Source organism: Ruditapes philippinarum, unplaced genomic scaffold (assembly GCF_026571515.1).
Source record: "Ruditapes philippinarum isolate M1 unplaced genomic scaffold, ASM2657151v2 ctg86_1_1_1_1, whole genome shotgun sequence".
Lineage (NCBI taxonomy): Eukaryota > Metazoa > Mollusca > Bivalvia > Venerida > Veneridae > Ruditapes > Ruditapes philippinarum.
In genome coordinates, this window is record NW_026864957.1 from 23576 (window position 1) to 42196 (window position 18621).

Sequence of the window (18621 nt, forward strand, 5' to 3'; positions counted from 1 at the left end):
TATCTAAAATGGAATCTTTAATCTTCTAAACTAGAGAGAACCATTCATCATTTTCAGGGTAAATTTCAAACTATGTTCTGACTTATAGTAAACAGTGCAGACCCTAATCTGATAGTATGATTGTGCCAACTCATCTTGGTCTTCTCTCGTCCTATTGTTGGCAGCAGACTAATACTAACAGTGCCAGTTTGGTCGGGTCAGACTGCATGGCCAGATCTATGCCAGTGGCATAAAGTTGTTTGAACATAAATAAAATGCGATATTAATGTATGTTTTACAGCATAGAGTTGTTCCAGTCTACATGTGATGAGCTAGTTGAATGGATTAAAGAAAAGGACAATGTCCTAAGTGCCACTGATGATCTTGGCAAAGATCTGAAAGCTAACCAAGCACTCCAAAGGAAACATGCTGTATGTAGATTTGTTTGATTTATACTTTGTCTTAAATATTTTTCTTTGAATTTATGAATTCTAGTGTACAACAATAGAAAATGTCTGCCATGATTGCGAACAAAATTTCATGCATTTTTCAAGAATTACTGAAATTCGTATTGAAGAGACAAACAGTAACATATTTGTTGTGTCTCTGTTCTGATGTATGTCTTTTTTAAATCTTAAAAATGATTATTTTCATTGCTTGTCATTTTCTTTTTTTAGAACCTTGAGCGGGAACTTGTACCTGTCCAAGAAAAAATGAACAGAATGGAATACTTAGCTGGAGCGTAAGTTTTTGTAATTCTAATAATAGATTAATAGTTGTTTTTTTTAAATAAAACATGATTTAATTTTCAGGCATTCCAAAGCTTATGTTGGATAGAATATGTTGAAAAGCCTCTTAATCAATTGTAGATAAAATACCAAAAACCTCCTTCCCCTGGATGGCTGGAAAAAAGCAGCTCACTTAAAATTTACCAGAAGGTCCTTGCTAGGTGGAAAAAAGCATTTGCCACCATAAGTAGAGCTGAATAATTGCCAGATAAGTTTAACAATATAAGTTTGATTTAAAAAAAAAAATGAAAATATCTACAGCATTCAAGCATCTATGCCAATGCCTTGAAATGTTTATTTCTAGGGTAAAATCAAGTTACCCAGAAGAATCGGGATATGTTGACAAAAGGAAGGTAGAGCTGGACAAAATGTGGAAAGATCTTATGGTAAGTGTTACATTAATTTTATCATATATATAATCATTTTAAATATGATATGAGACTGTAAATGCTGATTTTGATGTAAAATTAGGATTGCCATTTTATAAGCAATCCAGCTTATATTTTAATACTAGTATATCAATGTAATAATGATGATGTACATGTTAAGGACAAGGTGGAATATGTCTAGAAATTCCATTTAATAATCATAATGTATATTTTTAAGGCCAAGGTGGCAGATGTCTAGGAGTCCAATGTAAAATTGATAATGTAATTTTTTAGTACATGGCAAGAGATGTCTGGGAATTAATTATTATAATGATAATGATATATATTTTAGGACAAGGCCGCAGACAGGAAGAGAAAGTTAGAGGAGGAGGCAGAGAGATTACAGTTTGATGATAGTGCTAAAGAACTGGTATGTTACCATAGTAACCTAATATCTTAGTAGACTATAGTTTCTATATTATCTTATATCTTTGTGAATTAAAGATAGCATATTGCCATTCGAGTTTAGCTGAGTTGGCAAGCATCTATGGACTGTGGCATTGCAAGTTTGAGTAAATCATGAATGAAATGTGTTTTTCTCTTTAGGATATGGTTTCCTGTTTGATTTTGCTTCTTATAATTATCATTGATATTTCAATATGGGGAATGACCTTTTTGATGATATTTAAGAAGCTGTTGACTAGTCTATCATCTTATTATTGGTGTCGAGTGTAAATCTAAGTTTGATGAATGATATTTAAGTTTGACAGACCACCAACTACTACAAGTAAATTTCTATATCATGTATATGTCAGTGACTTCAAAGCATTGACACTCCTCTATTTATCTGATTTTTCATTCTTGTTTAGGGGTAATTTTAAAAAAAGTTATTTAAAATAATAAGTCTAGTAAGATCCAAAAGCCCGTTTTTTAAATTTAAATATTTTTTGGGGTATTAAAGGAAATATGAATAAATTTCCCTAAATTTCGTTGATTGAAAAAAGATCTTCCCAAAACCCAAAAATTCAGATTATATTTCCCTTTTATTTTTTTTAGTAGGGGGGGTTTTTTATCCAAAAAAAATCACGTTTTTTTCCTTTTTATTTAAATACTTAATTATGATTTCCCAAAGAAGGATTTAACAATCCTTATTGTATGGGTAAGTTCAGTTGCTGCCTTCAACTTTAAAGGTTAAAAAACTGATATGTTCTGCCTTTCATCTAATATTACCATTCTCTTTATGAAAACATAACAACTCTTAAAAATGTGATTTTTAGCTCAATTGTCACAAAGTGACAGGGTGAGCTTTTGTGATCGCTTTTCGTCCGGCATCCGTCCGTCCGGGCGTCCGTCCGTCCGTAAACTTTTGCTTTAAATGACATCTCCTCATAAACCACCAAACCAATTTCATCCAAACTTCACAGGAATGTTCCTTTGGTGGTCACCTTTAAAAATTGTTCAAAGAATTTAATTCCATGCAGAACTCTGGTTGCCATGGCAACCAAAAGAAGAAACTTTAAATATCTTCTTCTAAAAAACCCAAAGAGCTAGAGCTTAGATATTTGGCATGAAACATCTTCTAGTGAGTGTCTACCAAGTTTGTTCAAAGAAAAGCCCTGGGGTCAAAATTGGCCCGCCCCAGGGGGTCATTGAATTTTTCCCTATATGCATATAGTAAAAACTTTAAAAATCTTCTTCTAAAAAACCCAAAGAGCTAGAGCTTAGATATTTGGCATGAAACATGTTCTAATTGATGTCTACCAATTTTGTTCAAATAAAAGCCCTGGGGTCAAAATTGGCCCCGCCCCAGGGGGTCATTGATTTTCCCTGTATGCATATAGTAAAAACTTAAAAAATTTTCTTTTAAAGAATCCAAAGAGCTAGAGCTAAGATATTTAGCATGAAACATCTTCTTATGGGTGTCTACCAAGTTTGTTCAAATAAAAGCCCTGGGGTCAAAATTGGCCCCGCCCCAGGGGGTCATTGATTTTCCCTATATGCATATAGTAAAAACTTAAAAAATCTTCTTTTAAAGAACCCAAAGTGCTAGAGCTAAGATATTTAGCATGAAACATGTTCTTATGGATGTCTACCAAGTTTGTTCAAATAAAAGCCCTGGGGTCAAAATTGGCCCCGCCCCAGGGGGTCATTAATCTTCCCTATATGCATATAGTAAAACTTAAAAAATCTTCTTCTAAAAAACCCAAAGAGCTAGAGCTAAGATATTTGGCATGAAACATGTTCTAATGGGTGTCTACCAAGTTTGTTAAAATAAAAGCCCAGGGGTCAAAATTGGCCCCGTCCCGGGGGTCATTGATTTTCCTTATATGTGTATAGAAAAAACTTAAAAAATCTTCTTTGAAAAAAACCAAATAGCTAGAGTTTAGATACTAAGCATGAAACATCTTCTAGTGATTGTTTACCAAGTTTGTTCAAATTAAAGCCCTCGGATTAAAATTGGCCCCGCCCCGGGGGTCATTCCTTTTCCTTATATGTGTTATACAAAAACTTTAAAAAATCTTCTTTGAAAAAACTCAAATAGCTAGAGTTTAGATATTAAGCACGAAGCATCTTCTAGTGAGTGTCTACAAAGTTTGTTCAAATAAAAGCCCTGGGGTCAAAATTGGCCCCGCCCCGGCTGACATTGATTTTCCTTATATGTGTATAGCAAAAAATTAAAAGTCTTCTTTGAAAAAACCCGAATAGCTAGAGTTTAGATATTAAGCATGAAACATTTTCTAGTAAGTGTCTACAAAGATTGTTCAAATAAAAGCCCTTGGGTCAAAACTGGCCCTGCCCCAGGTGTGTCATTGTTTTTAACTATATGTGTAAAGAAAAAAACTTGACCAGCTAGACCTTGGATGTTAAGCATGAAATATCTTCTAATGGGCTAATGGGTGTCTACCAAGTTAGTTCAAATAAAAGCCCTGGGGTTTAAACTGGCCCCGCTCCAGGGGCCTATATACAGGTGAGCGACTTCAGGGCCATCATGGCCCTCTTGTTTCTATTATAACAAAATGTGAGGTGTTTGACTGGTTTATCACCTGTGTAAGAAGAAAGACCCAACCTTTGTTTTGTTTTTTTAAATGCGTTTATTTAAGGTCACCACTGGAAGGCCCATATGGGCGACCGTACACTCAAGTCGCCGAGATTCTTTCGTCTATTTTTTACCAGCTTATATTGGTGGAGGAAGACCCCAGGTGCCCCTCCGGCCATTATTTCAGGCACGAGCGGGCACCTGGGTAGAACCACCGACCTTCCATAAGCCAGCTGGATGGCTTCCTCACATGAAAGATTTCGACCCGTGTGAGGATCGAACCTACAGCAATGAGGGACCTGTGATCTCAAGTGAGCGACCTTAACATCTCGGCCACAGAGGCCCCTTAACCTTTGGTTTTGCTGCAGAATTTATATTTGCACCAGCTGAATCTATCCATTCTTTCTTTTATTTGTGTGTGGGGGTGCCTTTCTGTTATTCTTTGGCCAAGCACTATTCTGATTGGGTTTTGGAAAGCTTGTTGATCTATTGTAAAGAAGAGAAGAGAAGGGTCGATGGTTCTGTTCAGGTGCACTTTAGTTGTCTTCTTCCAAAAAGTAAAGCTTGAAAGCTGCCCTATATCTTTGACAGTGTAAGTGTGATGTAAAACAAACAAACAAAAAAGAAATAAAAACATCAGATTAATATGCGGATTTTTGCTTTGTATTTCAGTCAAGTTGGACAGGGCAGACTAAGGCGAAACTGAAGAATGCAGAAATACCACAGAGTGTACAGGCTGCAGAGGATTTACTGAAAGATCATAAAGACTTAGCAGAAGATATAGATGCTCATAAACCTGTGTAAGTATCCAGAAGAAATTAGTTTTCATGATGCCACTATATAATTATATATACATCAATGGATTGGCCCGTTATAAATACTTTTTGTGTTGGAATTGCTTGTGTTTGTTTGTTGCTATTTTTTTGGTCTCTGTAGACAGAATTTAAACTTGATGTTATTATTATCATCATTCTATATGTATAAGGGTCTTGGAGGCAACAAAATTCTGGACAAGAACTTATTTTTGGACATACCAACATTTGACCGTGATAAATCTCTGAAGAAAGAAAATGACATTTTATTATTAGGTTTGGGTTTGAGGCATTTACATTTTATGAAAGTCAACTGAAAAGAAACATTTTGTGTGTGGTTTGTTTTAGATTTGAGAAGGTTGAAGCACTGGGGACAGCCGTGCTGGGTAAGACACCGGGTGCTACTGATGTTAAAGATAAGATGAAGAAATTATCAGATGATGAACATGCTATTGATGATATGTATCAGAAACGTCTCAAAGATTTACAAGATGCTTATGACTTGCAGGTGAGATTATCTACATGTAATATAGGCTTCGTTAACTACACTTGTGCAGAATTATAATGATTCTAAATCATATACTTATATCACTAACTACTGAGATGATAATATCTATGTACTTCTTTTCTTTTCTAAAGGCAAGAAATGATACAGCTGAAATGAAATTTTACTGATGCCAGAATATGCACAATTTGCCCAATTTTGTTTCTTTTAAATGATATGGGTTTGCAATTGTGACTAAATGAAGATGAAATGAAGTTTTACTCAAAATGAAATACTGTTTGTAGAAAACATATCAATTTATAGAAATATGGGCTTTTTATCAACACAGATGGTAACAAACATTATCAAAGTATGTGGAATTTAATGAGTTAGTGCTTACTTCTATGCAGTGATATGTCCAACTCTTAACTTTCTTGATAAAATGTTTGAAAGTTAAATTTTGAAACGATTTATTATCAGATATTTCAAGTCATTGTTGTATTGACTGTTTTATTAGATTAGATATTTTGACTGGTTGTTTTATTGATCATAGAGGAACTAACAGGAATAGACCTTTGAATTATGTTATTCTAATGATTTAATTTATCTTTACAGTTATTTAACAAAGAAGCAGACCAGATAGACTCAGTGACTGGTAACCACGAGAAGTTCCTCAGTCGGTCAGATCTTGGAGTAAGTCGATTTTCTGAACAAAATTTATAACCAAGTTTTGGTTTGTTCATCATAATGATTATAACACTGTATTAGGCATACATATACACATGTCATATAAACTCTGAATTCCAGTCAGGATAATGACTTGTCTATGCCAACAGTATTCTGATCACTAGCCCCTTACTGCTGTGGGTTTGAGTCCCGCCAGACTTGGATTCTGTCATGTGAAGAAGCTACCTAGCTAGCTGACAGAAGATTGGTGCTTCTACTCGGGTTCAAGTTCATACATGAAATAATCCATGAAGGGGCACCTTAGATCTTCCTCTGCAAATAATAATAGAAAGTCCCATTTTACCTTTACAGTGTTGGTTTGCTACATAATACCCAACAAACGAACAAAATTAACACACCTAAAATGCCACCAGTATAGGGCCAGTTTTGAATGCACATCCATTTAGTCAGAACAATGTCAATACTATTGTCTATTTTGTAATTCTTTGAAGAAGTATGCTGTCAGATCCATTCCAAGTCTTTACTATGAAAAATAAGGAAGAAACAAAAACAAATTAAATAACATTGAAAACATGCAAATTACTAAACAGATAGTGAAACAATTATATATATATATATAAAGTTGGCAAGTTGCCATTATTTTTACCTTTACAGTGTCACAGTATCTTGAAATTTCTAGAATCAATTTAGAGCCGATTCTCTTCCAAATAAATGCTAGTAAATGTAATTTCATGAGTCTTGTACAAATATGCAGTGATGTTAACGACCATGTTTTCATCTCTTGATTTTAATTGGTTTTTAAGAATGTTTTACACATTCGGAGAATGAGACCAAACTAAAATCAGGACACTTATTTTACTCAAATTTAGCAAGATTAATGTTTTTTATTACATGCTTTTCGGTGGTTTATAGAAATATATCAGTGAAATAAAAACTGATAATTCACTGTTTTAAACAGTGAAATTATCAATTTGATAATTTCACTGTTTTGAATATTTGCGCCCGGTACGTTGTTTCATTAAAATACAAGCGTGCACAGTACTGGAAACCAACTTAATGACGTGACGTCGTAAATGACGTTACGTTGTATTATTATTTGGCGCCCTTTTCATTTAGTACTATGTTAAAATGTCTTTTTAAACGTTTCTTTGCATATAATAAAAAGAAAATTTGCTTAGTTTAGTGTAAGATCGGAATATATTTCACCTCGTGAACACCAAAAGTTCATATTTCACTTGTGGCTGCGCCACTCGTGAAATATACCTTTTGGTGCTCACTCAGTGAAATATATTTCGATCTTACACTGAACTAAACAAATATCCTCTATATATAATCTGGCTATATTTACCAGGCTGATGTTGGTGATGTGGAAGCATTGTATAAGAGACATGAAGATCTAGAGAGTACACTGCAGGCTCAGGATGAGAAACTGAAGAATCTGAATGATCTCGCTGATAAACTTATCGCTGATGACCACCCGGACAAAGATCAGTGAGTTTTAGTTTTACCACATTGTTCCCAAATACATCCTAATGTTCCCCTTCAAATAAATCTGTAGTATCCATCCTAATGTTCCCCTTCAAATAAATTTGTAGTATCCCTGTGTTTGAAGGATTTTGTTACATATGTCTTATACTAAAAGATATAAAAAATATACAAATTTCTTAGTCATTTTGGTTAGCAATGAAATACCATTAATAAATATTTTGTAAGGGGTGTTCTGTGGCTGAGTGGTTAAGGTCACTGGTTTAAATCACCCCCCCCCCCCCCTCCCCCTCTCACTACTGTGACTTTTGAAACAAACAACAAGACTTACAATTTTTTTCGTGAGAGATAGCTTTCTAGTAAGTTTTTGACAAGTTTGTGGTTTTATACTCACCAAAAATAATGCATGGAGGAGTCAATTGAGGTCTTCCTCTACCAATAAAGTTGGCAAGATGCCATAATTTTACCCTTTACATTGTAACTTTAACCTTATAACTCAATCAATTCTCTTCCAAATTAATGTAATTTAATGAGTCTTGTACAAATAAGCAGCGATGTTAACAACCATGTTTTCAATTTATACTAAGTGGGTCAATTATTTATGATCTCATTAAATGATTCTGTCTGAGTGATTTTGTTTGATTTATTTGTCTGTTATGCTGTTTAAGTCAAATAAAGGCTTGTACATATAATTTACCTTATGTAGATAGATATGGCTTTGAAATTTTTTCGATAATTCCTCTTAACATAATGAAACATATGTATCCATACCATGCATTAAGTCTAAAATTTTGATGTTACATTAATGAATGTATGTGTATCTTTTGTATGTGCTAATTTTTAAACCACATAGATAACATCATTAAGTTTGCTTTCTTACAAAATGTGGCATTGAAACAATGAGTTTATATCTATTGATAAAATTATGATCAAAGTTTTAAAATTATTTGATGAGTGTTAATAAAATAAATGTTGCCTAGAAAGTTAATATCAGAATACTTTGATAATGAATCTCTGTTCTTGCATAGTGGTCATTGTTTACTGTCTGAAAATTGATTTTAAAAACAAAGTCCATGTTTATCATACAAAGAAGCCATTTGGACAATGTATGAACATGCACATTGGTTTACCTTTCTGTCTAAGGATTTGATACCAAGGCCAAGGTCACTGAAAGTCACATATGACAGAAATATTCATCAAAGATATGTAAAAATAAAAAAAAATAAGGTTTGTTTGGAGTTTTGTCTTGTTTGTTCCTTTAGATAAAATAATTCATTAAGGGGTTTGTATTTGTTTTGCTTTTCTTATATGAATGCGTATTTTAATTATATTGATTGTTATCTTGCAGCATTGATAAACGTCGTAATGAGGTGTTGGCACGGAGACAAAAGGTCAAAGATCAGGCTGCAGAGAGACATAATGCTCTACTTGGCTCTCAGGCATTCCAGGAGTTCAAACGTGACGCCGCAGAGGTATACTTTAAATTATGAATCTACATGGTACATTTTATTAATCTGGTAAAAGATAAAAGTTGTATGGTTAGTTTATGAATATCTTACATATCTCATTATAAAGGGTCAAACTTTATTAGTACTACTGTATAAGTGGTTAAGTAAGTGACGCAGAAATATTGGTGAATTCATGAAAATAACCAAAATTTCCTCTAGCATTCAACCAACCTGTCATTAAATTCTACCTTTGCAGGATTAGCTAATATTTCCTCATGTCTTGAATTTTCAATTTGTTGACTTTTTAACACAAGGAAATATCCACGTATACAGTATAACATTTATTACAATTTTACATTTATTTATAAAAAAAACCCTTAAACTTCTAAAACAGGAATTTTGTTGTTTTGTTTCAGTTATCACAATGGATGAAAGAAAAACACAAGACAGCAACGGATGAGTCATACAAGGATCTGACCAACCTGAAGGAGAAATTGAAGAAACACGAAGCATTTGAGCTGGAACTGAAGGCAAACAATGCCAGGCTTAATCAACTTAATGAGGTAGGTACATCGTTCCTAACAGTGATATTGAAGTCTTGCATGTGGGGAGGCTAACCAGGTAGCCTAGGGAAGATATGGCTGTACTCAATAGTCAGCAGTGGGGCACCTGAGAATCTTTGACCAGTAAATGTGTTAAAAAAGATACTTTTTTTGTCATTCGAGTAGCAAAAGTGCAAGTGCAAGTTTGTCGCCACCTTAATTAGAGTGTTGTTTGAGACAGTATAGTCCGGTGAAGTCAGTTAGGGGCCAAGCATGACCTGAAGTTATATTATTCAAAGGTCATTATCATATTGTTGAATAGAGTTCTTTAATTTAAGGGAGAAAAAATAGAAGACAAAAATATTCAGTGATAAATATGAAAGTGCGATAATTGTTATTTGTTGTAAAAAAAATAAATTTTTTTTCAGCAAGGGAATGCTTTGATAGAAGATGAGCATCCAGCCACTTCTGATATACAGACAACATTAAGGGATATGAACAAACAGTGGAAGGATCTGTATGATAAATCTATGGACAAAGGTCAGAAATTACGTCAAGCAGCAGATCAACATGATCTTAATAAGGCTCTTGCTGATGCCCAGGTGAGCTGCTTATAATTCTTGTGTTTTTGTTGTTGTTTTGTTGTTGTTTTTGTTGTTGTTTTTTTGGGGGGATGTCTCATGCTACAAAGTAAACTATATCAAAAAACAACTTCATTTTGAATGCTATAGGCACAGAATCACTGATTTTGCTATCAAGGAAAGCTGGATAGGTGTATCGATGGCTGAGATAATGACACAAAAAAAGTATTTAAGTTGGTGTAAAAAAGAAAAGGGGCTTGGCGGAGCCAGAAAATGTATCTTCAATATAAAATCGATAACACTACATGTATATGTTTACTAATGGCTCAAAAGCAAAAGATTTGATTAGCTGAAAAGCAAATGAGTTCTGTTTAGGAAACAACATCAAAAATGAAAGGACTCTGGTAAAAAATCTTATTGAGCAAGATAATTGTTAATTTACTATGATATAGCCATTTACTTTCTGTGAATGCAACAAAATACACTAATTCACAGTTAGATAATTGGACAGATTTGTTCATAATAATAAATGGTAGCAGCCATATTGTGTCCATTGTTGGGTTAATTTTCAACCATCAATAACTATAGTAGTTCATGTAGTACTATCTCCATGTTACTTAATCATGACCACATGTGTGAACAACTCAATAAGCTATGGCTGTTCATACTTTTGTGGAGGTCTTTGTAAAACCTAAAAGGTGTTTATTAATTTGTATATAAACCTGTTATTGTCAACTGGCATATGATATTGAATTTATAATTTGTTTCATTATGCCAATGATTTTGTTTGATTTGTCCTGATGATAATTTTATTGTTAAAGAGAGATAGGGTATTTATTTGGTGTTGTTGTATCGGAAGTTCATGTATCAAATGAAAATATGAGTGGTACAATACGCGTGGGTAGGGGAGTTAATGTTGTTAATTGTCTGTATTGATGGACATTGGAAAGAATGTATTATATGTGTTGATCATGATGTGTTGTTTGTACAAGTTCACTGAACAAGTTAGATTATACAACTTGACAGACACATGATATTGAAACACATGCTGTATAACCTTATGCAATATAAACATACAAAAAATGTATGTACAGATCACTATACAATAAAACCTAAAGGTGATTTGTAGTTAAAGATCTCGTAACACAAATTTTTTAATGGTTTTATATCATAATTATGATGCACAAATTGAGATTTATCAATTTTGTAAGTTCCAAAAAGCATTATTTATAAAGATATTATCAAATTTACATTTCATGTTAATAAAAGGAGGTAAATAGAAATTTATTATCTATGAAGTCTAAGTCAAATTTTTCAATAAGAAATTAATTGCATATATTTTAATGATTACTGGTATATATAATATGTACAAATATTTGCAGTACATATTTTACAAATTCTTCTTCAGATCTTTAAAGAAGCTGAAATTTTATTTAATATTATTTTAAAGTTCAGCATAATTATTTATACCACTTCAATCCCATTGACATTTTTTTACCAAAATACATTTTTTTTCCCCAAAGCTGTAAAAAAAAATACCAATTTTGTCATGAAAATTCCCTACAATTGTGATGGGCTCTACAGAATAAACCAATCATAGCTATACAACTTCATTTAACTTTCCTTATAATACCAGTGCGGTACTTGCATTCTCTCAAAACTTGTAATGGGAAAAGATACAATGTGTATTCTGTGACAGTTGCATTCAGCTTCAAATTCTAATGTTTATTGTTTAAAATGAGTTCTCAAATTAATCCAGAATTTCTTAAATGAACTTGTCCAGATTCCATTTTGGAACTGTCCATTATCATTTTTGGGTATATCAAAATAAAAATTTACATTAAGTCAGCTGCTAGAATAGAGCCAGGGCAGACTAAACTGTGATATACAGACGGGCTGGTGGCAAAGGCCCATCACTTACGGTTCCAAAATTGTTAAAAGGGTTAAACAAAAGCCAAGTGAGTAATAATTATATTCTTCTAGCAAACTGAGCAAATAAAGACTTGCTGGCATATTTGTGCAGACTGGTCATGTTGGCTGTTCAGCAAGTATTTATTTTGAATATTTCCCTACAATTAATTAATGGTTTGGTCCTGATTGAAAGATGGCAAGTCCACTTTAAGATATTGAGCCTGAAAATGAGTTATGATTGACTTTGTAGAACAAGCTGGATGAGATGGAGAAATCTGTAGCTAACCCAGATGTAGGGTCTGATTTACGTGGGGTCAAAGACTTACTCAAGAAGCACCAGGGGCTAGAAAATGACCTCCAACAATTAGATGATCAAATTAAAACCATTGTGGACAAAGGACAAGCTCTTGCAGATGCAGGCCATTTTGATAGAGTAGGAATTCTCAAAGCTGTTGACCAGTTTCATAAGAGGTAATATTTTTGTATAAGGTATTGTGTAGAATCACCTTCAATTTTAGAAGTATCTTATGACTTGGTCTTGTTCTTGCATTTGTGAGTACCCATGTGAAAATGTGCACCTGTCATGCAAAAATAACTGATGTAGGTGATTTTCAGTATATTGGTTGATAGAAAAATAAAGTGAAATGGGTAGGAGATAAAAAGTACATTATGTAAAGACTACAAAAATCATTGATAATTGTTTTAGAACTTTTGAACTTGAACCTTGATTTAGTACTATACAGTGCATCTCTCCAATTGAGATTTGTAGAAAATGGAAACTTCATTTAAATAAGTTGTATGTTTTGTTGTTTTTTTATGAAGAATTGTATATGTGTAACAGTCTATGACATTTTGCTGCTGCTGCTGCTGCTTTGCTTATTGATTTCTAATTTTTAAATAAATTCCATCCAGTGCGTTACTCTTCAGTACTGTATACCTTGGTCTTTAACCCTGGTTTTTGCTCAAACTGTATAGCCATTGCCACTAGTCTAGAGTCAGACTAGCTTGCAAATCTGAGCAGTCTGACCAAGTTTTATATACTATTGCTATTCTCTTTCTCAAAATTTGCATTTTCATTTTGAAACTCTTTCAAACTTGAGGTGGATAAGTACACATCCAAGCAGGGCAAATTAAATGCTAAAATACAGCAAAATCAGTTTTTAATTCAATTGAAGCATTTGTTTTATGTCATACTTATTGTAAATACATAAATCCTTCCATTGTAGGTTTGAGAAGTTGAAACCTGAAGTTGCTAACCGTAAAGTACGTCTACAGGATTCACTGCACTTCCATCAGTTTAGATTTGATGTGGACGAGGAGTTACAGTGGATCAAGGAGAGAATTCCAGCTGCGGCATCCACAGAGTACGGGAAAAGTTTGACGGATGCTCAAAACTTGCAGAAAAAACAACAGGTATGAACCTAACTTTTCAGATACTGCCTCAATGATAATAATGGTTTTGTTTCTTATTCTCTTTCAATGTCGCTGAAAAAGCTTGAATTATAGAATTTTGTACTTGACCATATTTTGTACTCATATTTGAAAAAATGGAAATAGAAAATAAAGGAAAAATACATCAAAGATGTTAAATATTTTAAACCTTACAGCTCAAATAAATTCAATACTCAAATTATTTTTCTATTTCAGAAACTTGACCTTGAGATCCAAGGTCATCTACCAATAGTAGAGAAGGTTCAAGGTCGTGGTGACAAGTTGATAGAGGAGAGACATATAAATGCTAAGTCAATAAAAGATAAACTACAAGAATTACAGGTGTCTTGGGACGATTTACTCAACAAAGCAAAAATACGCAAGAAAAATTTAGAACTTTCTGTACAGATACAGAGGGTAAGTTCAAAACAACTCTTTTTTCATTGAAATGTTTATGTATACCTACATTTGTATGTTAGTGTTTGGGTCTAGACTTTCTAGCTTAGTTATCTATAGTTCATTTTATATCATTTCAAGGAATCATTTTATATCATTTCAAGGAATCTTTAGATTCTATCTGTTAACCACCATACATTTTCCACTATCATGAAATAAAAAAAAATGAAAAAGCTTATAAAAATGTGCATGTATGTTTTTACAGTATTTTGAGATTTATTACTGATATGCATGTACATAAGTTGCTGTAATATACTGGAAGAAAAAAATCAACGACAAAAAACAGCATCAACAATAACAAAGAGAGGGACATACTGTATATTATTAATGATTTTGGTAAATGGTCAGTTAGTGATATATAATACATCAAATAACTGTCAAGTAAGTTTTTCATAATCTTAGACTGATATATTTTATTTTCTAGTATTTATCAGAGGTAAATGAAATAGAGAACTGGATAAATGACAAAACATCGCTGGCATCTAGCACAGACTATGGTAAAGATGAGAACGCAGCCGACAAATTGTTGGCCAAGAACAAGGTATTAGAGACAGACATACAGACATACCAGGGTATCGTATCTGGTGTGGACAGAGAGTGTAAAAGGTTGTTTAAAACCGGTTGTCAGGATCCACAATCACTCAGAAAAGCTCAGGTAGGTGCTATAATTATGCACTGATTTTGTTTTAGCAACTTCCTTTTAAAGAATGAGAATGTTTTTGGCTTGTTTGATTCACAATATTTCATTTATGGCATCATCTGACCTCAAATTGAGTTTGACTGCTCTGTTTTAAGTAAAGTGTAAATGATACTCATGGCCTTACTTGTTTGTACATTTATTTCAAGTTTTTGAGCATTTACTCATTTTGTAATTGTGCATGTGATCTATGTATACATACAAGCAAGACTTTATATCACTTGCCAATCACCTGCTGTCAGAGTCTTAAATGGTTTTCTTGTGAGAAAGCTATCTCGCAAGTTTACTCAAGGTTGGTGATTCTGCTCAGGTTATGAGGTATTGCTCCATCAGTAGAACTGAAAATTGCTCCATGAGTAAAACTTGAAAATTGTCATGCGACCTAATCAAAGTATTGATGTGACTTAAAATAATAAACAAATTTAAGAAACTAAAAATTATAACTATCTTTGTATTGATCAAAGATCTACAATAATTTTGTTTTGAAAGATTTAACTTGTCAAGTACAAGTCATAAGTTGTGAACTTAGAAGTTTCACTCATGTGTTTTGTATTTTCATTATGTGATGACAGGTATCAACAGTAAAGGTTCATAACTAATAATTTGCATGAAATTTAATGTGTATTTCCAGGATAATTTACAAGAGCAATTGAACAAATTAAAACGTTTAGCTGCAGAGAGAACTAAGAATCTCGAGCAATCCAAATGGATGCATGCTTATCTAAGAGAAAGTGGTGATTTTGAGGAATGGATAAATGAACAAATGCAGACTGCTGCTTCAGAGGAGTACGGACAAGATTATGAACATTTGTGTATATTACGTAATAAATTTGACGAGTTTAAGAGAAACGTTGAGTCCAACCAGGAGAGATTTAGTCGGTGTGAAAGAATGGCAAAATGGCTCGTAGAAGACAAAGGGCCGTACACGAAACAGGTACTAGAACGTCAAGATCAGCTGAATGATGCCTGGAACCAGTTACTAGAGCAGATAGAAGCCAGGGACCAGAAACTGTTTGGTGCTGGAGAGATCCACAGATTTAATAGAGATGTTGAAGATGCTTTGACTAGAATACAGGTAATCGACTTGTAAAGATGGGTCTTTTGAACATTTAGAGTAGTGAACCATTCTTTATAATGAACTTCAGTTCCTTTGATTTTACAAGCAGTCTTGATTTATTTTCATAAATAGTAACAAAGGTATAGACATTAGCAGATAAATAAAGAAGAGAAAATTTAGGTTTTTTTATACATGTACAGAATTTAGGAACATTTGTAACAATACTGTATGAGGACTTTTTTCATGGGTTTTATACTTTCAAAACAGTGAAAAATATCATTCTGTTCTTTATGATAAAGAACTGAATTTAATGTAAAATATTTTTTTGTCATCTAGGAGAAGTATCAGAGTATACCAGATGACCTTGGGAGAGATATCAACGCTACCCAGAGCTACCTGAAGAAACATGAAGGCTTTGAAAATGAACTGATAGCCCTTGAAGCACAGGTAAATCTTGTTTATGGCATACTGTTTCATACATGTAACTTGTCAGTTTTATAGAAATGTCGTTATATAAGGAGTTTGTTTTATATTTTTGCAGGATTGATAATTCTATGACATTTGTGCCTTTAATGACATCTATTTTTTTCTGAAAACTAAACAAAAGAAATGTCATAAATTTGCAAAAGTCATAAATACTTTATGCTTGACTGTTTATGAAGTTTATTATGTTATCAGTGTATAATGCTAGACCTAAGTGGACAGATCAAAATTTGAAGAATTATAGGCATGCCACTTAGTCAATTTCATTAGGGAATTGGGTTAATGTTTTAATAGAAGGTAATCCTAAAAGCAAAAATAACTTCTAATATAACTTGTCTTGTGTAATATTTAAGATGTAATAACTAATTTGTGTCCATGTTACAGATTCAAGTTTTGATAGATGACTCGACAAGATTACAGCAGACATACCCTGGTGAGAATGCCGACCAGATAGAACATCTCCAGGCTACTGTTGTTGAAAACTGGGGAATACTGCAGGACAGGGCGGCACAGAGGAAAGATGAGCTAATGGCTGCTGCAGATCTGCACAGGTGAATGATTAGAGTTCATGAGAAATCATTAAGATTATGTCACACTAATAGGAAAAGCAGTACTTAAGACCATGTTGAATAAAAAAAGAGAAAAAAATCTGTTTTTAAGTTTAAATGGGTATATGGACTTGAATTTCAGGGTTAAACTCAGAAGTACAAAAGAATTTGTATACATACTACAGTTAAAGTACTTGTAGTAGCAAAATAAACCATTTGATTAATTAACCTGTATCCTTATTAGTCCCCTACCGGTTTACCGGAGGGGACTTTAGGTTTACCCTCCGTCCGTCTGTCCGTCCGTCCGTCCGTCCGTCAGTCCGTCCGTCTGTCCGTCCGTCAGTCCGTCCGTCCACAAAACTGGATCCCGCGATAACGCAAAAAGTACTGAAAATATTTTAATGAAACTTGATATATGGATAGATGGCAGTATGGAGATTATGCACGTCTTTTTCTTTTCTTCCTATGTTGAAAATTCTGGTTGCTATGGCAACAAATAGACTGAAAATATGGCAAATTTTACACATAACCTGGATCCTGCGATAACGCAAAAAGTACTGAAAATATTTTTATGAAACTTGACATATGGATAGATGGCAGTATGGAGATTATGCACGTCTTTTTCTTTCCTTCCTATGTTGAAAATTCTGGTTGCTATGGCAACAAATAGACTGAAAATATGGCAAATTTTACACATAACCTGGATCCAGTGATAACACAAAAAGTACTGAAAATATGTCTATGAAACTTGACATATGGGTAGATGACAGTATAGAAATTATGCACATTCTTTTCTTATCTTCCTATGTTGAAAATTCTGGTTGCTATGGCAACAAATAGACTGAATTTTAAGATTTCTGATTCTAGTTTTTAAGTTTTTATGCCACCGCAGCATCTGCGATGCGGTGGCATATAGCGATTCACCTGTGTGTGTGTTTGTTTGTGTGTGTGTGTGTTATATAGATTATATAGTGAACTTCAAAAATCTTCTTGTGAAAAACCACTTGTCCAATTTCAACTAAACTTGGCAGGATTGATCCTTGGGTGAAGGACTTTCAAAGTTGTTCAAAGAATTTCATTCCATGCAGAAATCTGGTTGCCATGGCAACCAAAAGGAATTATAAGAATAAATTTAAAAAATCTTCTTGTAAAGACCCAAAAGGCCTAGAGCTTAGATATTTTGCATAAGGCATTGTCTGGTAGACCTCTACCAAGATTGTTCAAATTATAGCCCTGGGGTCAAAATCGGCCCCGCCCCAGGGGTCATTGATTTTCACTATATGTACATATAGTAAAAACTCAAAATACCTTCTTGTAAAGACCCAAAAGGCCTAGAGCTTAGATATCTTGCATAAGGCATTGTCTGGTAGACCCTTACCAAGATTGTTCAAATTATAGCCCTGGGGTCAAAATCGGCCTGCGCCGGGGGTCATTGATTTTCACTATATGTACATATAGTAAAAACTTAAAATACCTTCTTGTAAAGACCCAAAAGGCCTAGAGCTTAGATATTTTGCATAAGGCATTGTCTGGTAGACCTCTACCCAGATTGTTCAAATTATAGCCCTGGGGTCAAAATCTGCCCCGCCCCGGGGGTCATTGGTTTTCCTTATATGTATATAGTAAAAACTTAATATTTTAAAACTTTAAAAACAATTCTTATAGCAATTGACAAATGCTAAAGGTGAGATATTTTGCATGAAACATTGAGAAGTGAACTTCTTGCAAGATTGTTCAAATTATAGCCCTGGGGTCAAAATTGCCCGCGCCACGGAGGTCATTGATTTTCAATATATACATAATAGTAAAAAAATCAAAAAATCTTAT

The 18621-nt window shown here is 33.6% G+C and overlaps 1 protein-coding gene across 6 annotated transcripts in view; it reads left to right on the plus strand.

The window, feature by feature from the left end:
- Positions 1 to 18621, plus strand: part of LOC132727407 (spectrin alpha chain, non-erythrocytic 1-like) — a gene marked incomplete at its 5' end in the record, with an annotated part of 91021 nt that overhangs the window by 22932 nt on the left and 49468 nt on the right. For all 6 annotated transcript variants that reach the window (XM_060712875.1, XM_060712880.1, XM_060712876.1 and 3 more), the window contains 18 exon segments: positions 281 to 410; positions 657 to 721; positions 1072 to 1153; positions 1488 to 1565; positions 4845 to 4972; positions 5333 to 5492; positions 6084 to 6161; positions 7507 to 7646; positions 8989 to 9112; positions 9505 to 9651; positions 10059 to 10232; positions 12373 to 12593; positions 13349 to 13535; positions 13770 to 13970; positions 14434 to 14664; positions 15338 to 15781; positions 16100 to 16210; positions 16631 to 16797. In XM_060712875.1, the coding sequence (XP_060568858.1) occupies positions 281 to 410; positions 657 to 721; positions 1072 to 1153; positions 1488 to 1565; positions 4845 to 4972; positions 5333 to 5492; positions 6084 to 6161; positions 7507 to 7646; positions 8989 to 9112; positions 9505 to 9651; positions 10059 to 10232; positions 12373 to 12593; positions 13349 to 13535; positions 13770 to 13970; positions 14434 to 14664; positions 15338 to 15781; positions 16100 to 16210; positions 16631 to 16797 (2868 nt within the window).